The sequence below is a fragment of the Oxyura jamaicensis genome, chromosome 1 (assembly GCF_011077185.1).
Source record: "Oxyura jamaicensis isolate SHBP4307 breed ruddy duck chromosome 1, BPBGC_Ojam_1.0, whole genome shotgun sequence".
NCBI classification, from domain to species: domain Eukaryota; kingdom Metazoa; phylum Chordata; class Aves; order Anseriformes; family Anatidae; genus Oxyura; species Oxyura jamaicensis.
The window spans coordinates 137,808,186-137,819,694 of NC_048893.1; the positions used below are offsets into that span (position 1 = coordinate 137,808,186).

General features: G+C 40.4%; 1 protein-coding gene across 3 annotated transcripts in view; it reads right to left on the minus strand.

Annotated features, from left to right (window-relative positions):
- TBC1D8 (TBC1 domain family member 8) overlaps nucleotides 1-11,509 on the minus strand; it is a 47,303-nt gene that overhangs the window by 22,885 nt on the left and 12,909 nt on the right. For all 3 annotated transcript variants that reach the window (XM_035316095.1, XM_035316087.1, XM_035316083.1), the window contains exons 3-5: nucleotides 8,191-8,309; nucleotides 5,994-6,222; nucleotides 2,339-2,579 (exon numbers count right to left, since the gene is read on the minus strand). In XM_035316095.1, coding sequence (XP_035171986.1) covers nucleotides 2,339-2,579; nucleotides 5,994-6,222; nucleotides 8,191-8,309 — 589 coding nt within the window. The remainder of the gene's footprint in view (nucleotides 1-2,338; nucleotides 2,580-5,993; nucleotides 6,223-8,190; nucleotides 8,310-11,509) is intronic.

Sequence of the window (11,509 nt, forward strand, 5' to 3'; positions counted from 1 at the left end):
GATACAATTTGTGTCACAGACTGCTAGCCTGATGTGCCAGCCTCTTGGCGTCTCGTCCTTGCACTGCTCAGCAGTTCTGGTTTTCAGAATGTATAATACGCAGCCCATAATGACATTAAAAATGTATTTTTTTTAAAATGAAGATACCAAGATGAGCCTCTTGCAAAAGAAACCCTAGCACCCTAGCAAACAAAAGAAATCTAAAGCAACTTCATTACTGTGACACGGCTGGAATAATTTTAATGATTTGTGGATTACTGCTTTCATTTTAATGCACTACTACGTGCTTCCTAATCATGCACAAGAATTAGCAAAGATAATTATTAGCAAAAATGTCAAGTGGAAAATAATTGTTCTGGTAGTACTACAATGATTTCAGAAAGAAAAAGCGGCAACAAAAACCTCATACAACAAAAAAAACTCACCCCCCAAAAATGTTAGTATTAAAAACCAGTTTATCTACTATTCAAACTACGGTCTTGCTCAATCACATCACATCAAAGTAGATGCTGAAGTGTGAGAAAGGGCACCAGAAACAACAGCTTATCCAGCCACTACCTCTCTAATTCCCACAGAGGAAATGGGAGTTCAACATCTTCCATTTTCTCTTTTTTGCTACCTTAATTTACAGCACATCAGTGCGGTTAAGAAAACTTGCCCTGGAATTCTCCAGCAATCACATTTTCATCCTCTCTTTTCCTCTTCCCCACGCCTCTCCTCTTTATTTTTTCCTTTTAAGTTGGAAGGAAAGAGACAAACCTGTTTGAATAAATGTGTGGGATGGTTTCTGTTGCTTGTTTGCTCATAGACATACTACTTTCCAAAAATCCCACAAGGCACTTACAGGTTGATTCCCTGAGAGCCCCCATACTATTGCAGTTATACTTTCCACTGTAATTGTAACTTTAGGTTGGTGTTGTGTTGGTTTGGTTTGGTTTTCTAGTTTCCCATTCAGTTAATATATTTGATTCAAAGACTTCTTCGGGAAGAGACAGCAATGAGTTAAAAACAGTAGATGCTGAAAACATCTCCCTCGGATTGTTACATCTCTTTTGGATTTACTTTCCTTCTTTGGTGGTTCTAACTTTTCAGCCCAAAAGCAGGAAGGTGTGGGAACTGTGAAGCATGGAAGTGGGCTTCAATAGAACCTATTACTCAAAGTCATATCTGACATTACTCAAAGTACATAAACTGCATTTCTTTGGCCAAAAGCCTGCAATGTTAACAATATCCAGTTACACATACATGGTGAAAAACAATGACAGCCCTTGTGTTTTAAAGGAGTCCAAGCTATGAAAAAAGCCTGTGAGGAAGTTCATGGCTGCTCAAGATTGTATCAGTCTAACAAATACCTCGAATGATGGTGTGGCATGGATGAAACACTGGTGTCAGTCATTGCCCTAGCAGTGTGTATGTATGAAATTACAGGGAAAGTAAGTCTGATTGCTTTAAAAGCTTCTATGAAACTTTGCAGAACCGTTTAGCTGAGACGTACGTGCAACATCACCGCAAAAATGCCCCTCAGAAACAACAAAACGGCTACTGGACATGTATCTGTCTGTTGGGAAATGACACTGTGCATTCCTTACGTTTTACCCTAGAAGGAACACCTGGTTAATTCCCTGCACACCTCTGGCAGGATAGGAAGGAAGAGCAGGAAATGGTATGAGTCAGGAGTGGATAAGCACTCCAGACACACTCCATTCAGAAAACACGTATTTTAGGCTGGCGTGTTAACACCAGTGCCCCAGGCAAATTCCAACTTTGGATATTACATTCTGCCCACCTAGAATTCCTCCCTGCAGTTTCCTTTCACAAAAATATACAGCACTCTGTCTTGCGCTACTGCCAGGGAAACAGTTACTAGTCTTCTCCCTGAGCACCCAGTGCATTTCTGCAGTGGGAGGGGAATGCAGAGATGCATTTCAGGGATGCGTCGGGTAGAGCTGGCATCAGCACATTACTCTGTTGCAACAGCCTGGGTCTTTCCGGGTCCTACAACTGCTTGCTAAATCAGCTATGGCAATCCTGCTGGTGGGACATTCCACGCATCAGGTACCATCAAAAGCAGTAATTTTACAATTACTATCCCTTCTACAAGGAATAGTACTTTTAAACCAAACAAAAACTACAGTGATTTTAAAGGAAGAATATAAAAATGGGGAAAAAAAGTATTTTGCGCACAAAGTTTCGTGATATACTGCAGTACGTAATAAAATCTGCTTGTTTTTTTTCCCAGTCAGGTAAGCCTTTAACGCTTTACCCAGCCAACAATGCAATCCATGAAACCCATTACTGAACCTCTGCTCACACAACAAAGAACAATTTTGCTTTTTACCTCTTGGTGATCTGAGTAGGATCCTGTAGGCCTGGATCCAGCTCAAAGATCTCGTTATCTAGCAGCCTTCGGAGTGTTACGTCTGCCAGCTGCTCCATGATGCGGAATGCCTCGGCGATGTTGAGGAACGTGGAGAAATCGCGTTCTTTGTTTGGTGTGGTGACGCGGACGGTGTCGGTCATGAAGACGTTGGAGGTTCTTTCCAGCTTCTGGACCTCAACCCAAGGAATGATAAGTTTCACTGCCATTGCAGGAAGACCAAAAGTGTGTTAGAAAATCTGTTTGAATTGATCACATTTGGGAAATACACAGATTCAGAATGACATGCAAACAACAGAAGAGGAGAGAATCATCTTTGAAGACCAAGGAAAACATGAAACACCTGGCATTACTCTATATTGATTTGCCTTCATTCCAAAAGACGGTCTTGTTGAGAATCCCCCCCTCAAAATTTCACCTATCCTCATAAGAAATGCTAGGCTGAGGAGTCTGTCCCTGTCGAAAACCTGCTGTAAGCTTTTGCTCTAAACTTAAGTAATTTCTGCAGCTTTCTTCTTTACTACCAGATGAAACAGTGGGTTTCAAGAGTAGGAAGAAAATAGGGAAAGGGTCTGTAGTCTTCCAGAAGTAATGTTTTAGGCAAGTGGCAAACCTATTCCAATTACATGGACAGTATTTTAAATGTAAAACAAAGGTAACTTCCATACAAAAGGATGTGGACTTCTGAGAGGGTTTAAGACTACTATAAACAGATCATCAAAGAAAGCCACAAAGGCAGTGGGATCTTCCCATTCTGCTCAGTTTTTACTTAAAAGGTGCATGGGCAGACTTTGCCCTAAATTTTAAATGCAGTCAGAGTTGTTTATGGAAAAGAAAAAGTATAGGACACCGTTCCCTATCCTTTGCCACTCCGGCAAATCAGATAAACACAGAAAACTTATTTTACATATCCACTAAAAGACGTGACCTTCCACTCTCCTATGAATCTCTGGACAGAAATTAGGCTGGAAAAGACTTAAAAAGACTTAGATTAAATTTATATTTGACTGCTGGACACTTCCCAGTATTCTCTGTGCCAATAAACTTCAAGACTATACTCCCTAGCATCCCTGACTGGTCTCCTGATGCCAATAAAGTCATAAAAAGACAGTAATAACAAGCATTGTCATCTGTATATGACACTTATCCGTGATCATTAATTTTATAAGCAGCTACCCTCAGCAAGTTTTTCTGTACTACAAGAACCACAGCTGCCAAGATTATTTGCAGGTTAAATTTCTTCTTACTTAAATAAAGCACAGCTGGGTCAACACACACAAACTCTTGTGAATGGTCCCAGAGCCATCTGTATTGGCACAGCCAAGGGAAGAAAGATTAACCAGCACTGTAGCAATAGCACTATTGTTCGAGCAGGTCAGAAATGTATAGTCTGTGCAGTGTTTGTCATAGAAACAGCACAGCACGCTGGAACGGGCCCGACTTCTGACAAAAGGTACAAAGTCTTCAACGTTTTTAAAAAAAAAAAACAAAACAGAAGTTTAATGAAAAAAAATGTAAAGAAACCCTGGCACGTCCTTGCAAGAAATCTGACATTGTAATCCACCCAAGTTCTGCAAATACTTCGAAGCTTAGATAAAAGGGGACTTGTCCTGAAAATATGTTCCATGTAGTCTGTGCTCACATAAATTTTATGACAAGCCGAAAACAGGTTCCAGTATTGCATTCCAGGTCATTTCAACATAAAATAAAAACAAGGAGAAGGCAACAGACTTGCCAGAAGCAGGAGACTTAACACTTTGCTTATAAAGAGATTTCAGACTACAAGTTGGGGGAATTTTTATAGAGTTAAAACACATAAAAGAACTATTTTTATTGAAACTCTCATATTGTGGTGTTTTTTTTTTTTTTCCCAAAAAAGAAAGGGAAAGAACACAATACATGTGATTTATTAGCAATATTCTTTAAACCAGGTTTAGCCAGATTTAATTTGTGATTACTACCTTAAAATAAGCAAGATAATAAATCATTTGTTGTACCTATGATCAGTAGCAGCTTCTCAAATAGCAGTAAACAGAACTGTAGCAAATCTGGAGTATTCGATGTAATACAAACATTTCATAAATGTATCAAAATACTGGGTTTCAAACAGAAGCGATCATCTTTGTCAGAAGCAGGGAGCTGGGAAGCATCTCAACATGTAATGCTTCCCAGCAAGCTACGGATTTTGGGGGGGATTTCACATTTCCATGAAAACGCATGGAACACAAAGACAATGCCACTGACTGTAACAGGGAATGAGCAGCTTTTTTTCCATGTTCAAAGTAAAAAGTTGCAAACACGTAGTTGTTTGGGCTTTTCTTTGTGTTTTCCTAATGAATTATTATTGAAAGGGATGAGAAGCAATTTCATCTTCAATAACAGAGTGCGATGCTTTACTTCCAGTATCATTTAATGATCTGTGATATTGCATAAACAAAACTTCTGGAACAGTATGAAGGATTTTTCTCCCTACTTCCTCCTTCCCCCATTATCTATCATTAATAAGCATTATTTTTGCTTTGTGTGCTTTGGCAGACTGGCTATCTCCGGTTTAATGAGAAAAAGCCTGCAATGATAACAAGGAGAAACAATTCACAAAGGATATTATTTGATACTAAACAGAAAACAAGGAGATTAAAAGAGAACTCAGATATCTAGTATGTATCAAGAAACTCCACTGCAGTCTTGCAAAAAAAAAAGATAAAGCAAAACTTAACTCTGTATTTATAAGGAATAACAAACTTATCAGCATTTTAAATCTAACTCTGCCACCTTTTGCAGATATGACAAAACAACTAGCCTGAAATAAAACAGGAAGAAAGAACCTCTAACTCTAGGTATGTCCTTGTATGTTTTAAGTCCTAGAAATTGCCAGTTAATATCTTTCTTACATTTACATTAGTGCATTTCATTTTTAAACCTACAGATCTGTCTAGCCAGCCCCATTTTAAACCTGGCCAGTAAATGGTAATGTTTTCCTAGCTGCTGTCACTGATTTATAAATTCCTGCTGCATTCACAGTAATACAGGTTTATATTACCATCCTCACTGAAGTTGCAGCAGGATGAGGAGGACTCAGAACAGCACCAGTGTCACTGCTGTGCTTCCTGTTCTATTTTCAGTCCCGCAGCTAGCCTCACATATTTCTAGCACCACGCTTTCTTCCCCAGCTAGCGCTTCCTTTTCTGCCTTGCAGTCCATCTCTGCGCTCGCAGCGGCGGTGCTGACAGCGGCTGCTGGTGTGTTCCCATCAATGTGGGAGGGACGGTTCCTGACTGACCGTTTTCGGCACTAAAACTAGCTGTTGGAAAAGATGTAGGAGGTCTGGTACATCTTAGGCCTGCTTCACGTGAAAAGAAAAGGAACTGGAGAGCAACCGTGTCTGCGTGTTCTTGTATTCTCATTTTTGTTACTGGATTACTGCTAAAATGTAAACATAAAGTATGAAGTGAAAACCAAATTAAACAAGATCTTTCATCTGAACAATGAAAATCTCAGAAACGAAACTTCAGAGCAGAATTACAGTTCTCATAAAAATCCTAACTCTTTTTGTATTTAAAAGCAGTTATGTTTCTCTCTCTCCATAGTGTTAGATTTCTTACATATTTACACTTACGTTCTTTGCCCAGGAAGAAGGAATAAAAACAGAGATGATTGATACTCAAATAAAGCCAGCCTTGCCGAGGAACTTTTCCTTTCCAACAGCAGCAGGAATAATAGGTGATCAGTTTCTCCGCTTCAGGAAAATTAAATCTGGACTCAAATTTCACCAGGGCTTCTCGGAACTTTTCGGGGTCTTCCTCCTGCTCAGCAAGCTTACTGCTCGTTTCCTCTGCAATCAGAGCCTGGTTCAATAACAAGATAACATATGATAAATCTCCAGCATGCACATTCAAGCAAGTTACTACAAGCTACTCATTCAAATTTTAATAACACAGCTCTTTCTGAAAAATAAATTCCAGCCGATTTGCAAATTTCACAAATGGATACATTTCTGCAGTGGTTGCATCTCATACATTTTGAATGCACCCAAATCAAGAGTTTCAGGATTTTGTTTTACTCTGTTTTGTTTTGGGGGAGTTTGTTGTTTTGTTGTTTTACTTTTTCAGTCTAGCTGGCAAAACCACATATTTACGGTTCCATTACAACTTGTGATTGCTGGTTTTTGCTGCAAACGGAGAAAAGATACAGGAACATTTTTGTATGCTGACCAGCACTAATTTGCTATGAAGAAGCAATGCAGTAAGAGGTCAGTAACTTGTAACATGCTCTGAACCATTAAAAATGACTTCAAGAACATCTCCGTGGATATTATAACTAAGTGTTGAGAATTTTACTAGCAGTATTATAACAAAAGAATTAGGCAGAGGACAGAGTGCAAAACCTGGGCTTAACATTAAGTAGTGAAACCTGAATAATTTTAAATACCTGCTGTGCTAGGTAATCAGCTGCCACAGCACTATTGAGAGAGATTCATTTTATTCAAGCCTGTCAGTGCACTTAGACACGTGTTCTGTGCCAAGAGCAAGCCTCTGCACCATGAGCAGAAGCAGGCACAGCAAGTTTAACCTTTCAGCAAGGTGCAGCATGCCAAAACTGTTTTTTAAGATAGCAGGATAAAAACTAAGATTTGCACAGCGATGTTTTCTCTCTCCTCCCCAGCTTCAGAACCCACTGAGATCATAGCAGCAGGGTTGAAATTTGCCAGAAACATTTATGTTCCCATATATTTTCTGGACCAAAACAGTGGGTATAAGAGAGCATCTCACTGAATGAAACTCTTACCAAGGAGAAGCCTGCAGCAGGACCTGACTTAGAGCAGTGCCCATGAGACTTGCATCACCGCCAGCCATTGACAAGTTCCTCTTGGATCATGTGTTTTCTTAGAAGCAGAACACTGGAGGCCACGCTTTCTAAGTTCTACTGGATGTGCTGGTATTATTTTAAGTCTTGTCTTTATCACCCAATTGCCCTAAAATTTTTAAATTCTACCTTTACTGTTCTAAAAAGATGCTCACTCCGGCACCATGCAGCTAGCCAGCACCTTCACTGAAGTCCCCAGCCATGATGCTGACACCCTGTGAAGCCCATGACAATTTCAGCCACTTTGGCTAACAACGTTTTGGAGAGGTGAGGGAGCTGAAAGTAGGTGCTGAAGAAAGCTCCCCTACATACCACGGCCTCTTACAGGGAAGAGAGGAGCAGTGAAGCTGTAAAGGGGTTGGGAGCGATAAAGACTAAACTCCAGCTGAGATCATACGGCTTCCAATGAAATGCAAGTGAAGATGCAAGGATGTCAGCTACATCAGGCCCAAGTGTCATGCAGAAAAAAAAAAAAAAAAAAAAAGTTATAGTATTTTTCACCCCACATCAGATCAAGATGAATTGGGTTTATAAGTCACATCGTGGGTGAGGTGCCTGCTCAGACAGGAGGTCCTCCTGCTCCCTGTGGAGGCACAGCTGGCACTGTGATGCCAGTGGAAAGACTTGGCCAAAAGAAGGTTTAAGAGTTCTTGCTCTACAAGAAGCTGCTACCTCTATAGTCACTGTATGAAAATGCAGCGGTATGAACACTTCCCTGCTTTATACGAGTCTGCCTGGAAACAAATCAGTGAGACCACTGATAAAAATCAAACGTGAAGGAGAAAAGTAGGTGCTTTTGATGATTAATTGCATTCAGGGTGAACACAGTAGCTAGGTCAGCACAGAAAAAAAAATAATAATATTTAGATAGACAAAACCAAAAAACAACTTCCTGACATTATTTCTAAAACATCACAAGTAGCTGGGCAAGAGTGAGGCAGTTTCCTTACCTTTACTTTCCCTTTGACAAAGCTAACAATATCTTCTTTATTGTCAAAAACTGACAAAGTATGGAGCAAGTTTTGTTCCAGCCATTCCCAGTGCTGATTTATCTCCTCTGCAGTGGCACCTAGAGAGGTAAAAAGTAACACATTAAAACTCATCCTATAAAATAAAATCAAAAGGAAGAAAAAAATAAATAAAGAAATAAAAAAAAAAACGTACTGTTTGGTAAGAGGACGTGAGAAACTGAACTTTCAACCTCAAAACTCCTGGTAGCAAACAGGTCAAAAAGGTCTAATTTGTAACAGTATAGCCAGAGAAAAACAGAAACCTTATTGTTTTAGGAAATTAGTTCTAGTGCTTTTTAGTTTTATCTTCTCAAACATTCTCAGCCAGCAAACGCTGCATTAAAAGTCAAAGCAGAAAAACCAGCAAAACCTCTTACTGATCTGTTAGAATACAGCTTATTTGGACACGGCATTCCTCAAGCAGCCACCGTAAACTGCTGTTTTATGTATCGTTCCCGAAAGCCCCTGATCTTCCTTTCTCCCTCCCTTTGTATGGACATGCACACACGCACCTGCCAAACACGCATGCACGCATGACATAGTCATAATTTGCATCCTACCTGAAAAGTTTTCTATAATAATTAAAGTATCTAAAAGTATTTTAAGATATTTAAAGTATCTAAAAATAATTAAAGTATCTCAAAATCAAGGAGTTCAGTTCAAGAACACCTAGAAGGTCTGCAAGAGCACAATTTTGGTTTGGGGGAGAAAAGCAGTGAACAGAAAATCTCTGAAAAATAAAGATTTTCAAATTTCATGTGTTCACCCTAAGCCCAGAAACACTATTTCAGTCATTACCTATTTACTTTGGTTGCTTCTGCTTGAACCTGAACTGCTGCCACCTCTCATTATGACAGAAAAGTTAGTGCAAGAGAGGCAACACCGAGGACAATTAAGGGAAAATCCTAGCACTCTAGCTCTTACCGGACAGTGGGTCAACATTATATGGAGAAAAAAAAAAGTAAAGGCAGCCAAAGTTGTTTTTTCTTATGCCTTATTAGTGGAAGAAAGAAGAAAATTAGTTTGACGTAAGAGACATCAAAACACAGAGCAATATAATTATAAAATTAATCTCAGATAGAAGACCCATTATCTCAAAATGTGACTTGTGTGTACATCGGAGATGCATCACATTGCTTCACAACACAAATGATAAATTTAGCTAAGAATTTTCCACCCTCCTCTGCTCCATTTTCCATAAAGAATGCCAAGTGGCAGGGAAACTTTCCGAGCTTTAACTTCCTTGACAGGAAGGTCTTGTGATGGAACTTCATAAATATCATTAATCAAGGTTAGATTTAAAAAAAAAAAAATCAAGAAAGAAGAGACACTTGAATGGCCTCTTTGTAAGGAAATCAGATTATATCAATTGTTAAGGACACCAGAAGCAGTTGTTTTGTATTGCAATGGCTGCACAAAGAAAATACTGAGTTGATTCTCTATGTCTGGGCTACCTGAAAGATACCAACTGTATGGGAGGGCTGGTGGGTTATCTCTTAGGAAATAAGAAATAAGACATCTTTCACTGTAGCATCCCCAGGGGGTAGTCCCCCCCCCAAGACTAGTGCTCTGTTTCCTGCCTGCCCTCAGGTACCTCCACAAGTTGTGATCAAATGCTGAATGATCTCTTCACCCCTTTTATTTGGTTAGGCTTTTGGAGCCCCAACTTTTTGGGTCCCTTCTTTATTTCTAATTTACACTTCTTGGCTTACACTTCAACTTATCCTGTGATTTCACCCAAGCCTTGACAACCTCCTCCTTATTCCTCTGCCCATGTCAATGCTCTGCACAGCATTTTGTTCCACCTTTTATGCACCTTCTTTATGTGTCTATGCCAAATGTGTATTCAGTCTAACCATCGGCTTCACTCCTCATATTCCCATCTCTGAACCCCTCTGTCAGCAATCCCTCGCTCTCCCTCTCCTAAACACTATTTCACCTGGCTGTTTCTCGTGGTTCTCTTTTGCCCACGAGCCTTCTGAAAGGAAAGCCCTAAGTGGGTCTCCACTAGGGCTGAGGTTAAGGTTTTTGTTTCCCCTTGCTGGTGTAGGATGATTAACCATCTGGGCTGAAACAGCTCGGCCAGAACAAGCGTGCTGGGCACGGATCGGACTTCCTAGCAGCCCTCAGAGATCTGCAAGAGTCTGTAACACAGATATGACCCGTACGCATTAATTATCATTTCAGTCTGCAGCTCCTGGAACACAGGAGCGCCAACATCCAATTGGAAAATGTCATTTTAATTAACTGCCTAATGACATGATGGCTATCCCTAATGCAGTTACACCGGGAGACGGGAAGGAATTGCTAGATCTGCTCCTTGTCTTTCCTACATAGCGGGACCTTAATTTGACTCGCTCTTCCTTCCAAATCCAGTAACGAGACCCTAACACTGTGTTTACGCAAAGCAAAGAGCTCAGCCAGGGCAGAGCTGGGCAAGCAGCAATGGCCACTTCTGTGCTGGGGCTCCTGCAGGGCCTCAGGGAGAGGAAGAGTCCCGAGCAAAGCTCCAGCTTTCTAAGAAAAGGGTCAGGTCACACTGTTCCTCCAACTGCTGTTGCCAAAGCCCGTTCTCCCCTGGATGGTCACGTCAGGGTTTCACAACAGAGACATTATTCAGAAACAGCTCCAGCTATCATGGTTCTTAATTTCTGTGCAGCTCTGGCAGCGGCGTACGTGTCATGCCCTTATGGCATACAAAACAGATCCCTCTGCCTTCCACTCCATTACTGTAAATCTTGTTTTCTCAGTGGTGAGTGTTCATTTAAGAGGGCAAAAGAGAATTTTAGAAAACATTAATCAAGTAGGTTCCTCTCAGCAAAATCCTTAACCACTCTTGCCAGGCAGGCTTTTGATTTGTAGTTCCTTCAATATAAAAAAGCTTTGGGCAAGAAGAGTGTGGATAGGGCTACGATCAGTCCCTGAAAGGAATATTATATACATCCAAATGATTAAGATGCCCTTGACAGCAACACTTACTTTTACAATGAAAGCCAACCAGCTTCATCAGAAGACTAGAACAGCGTGAAGCTCTTAAATTTCTCCAAGAGGTAGTATTATTTTTAAAAATAAAAAAATAGGGGGGCGAGGGGTGAGGACATAAAGCACAGAGCACTTGCAAAACCAAGAAAACCTAGCCACAAGAAAAACAGAGTAAGCAAACTTTACACAAGCTCCTTTACACAAGTCTAGCCCAGGAAAAAATCCCAGTATCAATGGGGAAATGTGGAGGGACCTCTGCTGGGACCAAGGAACAAAC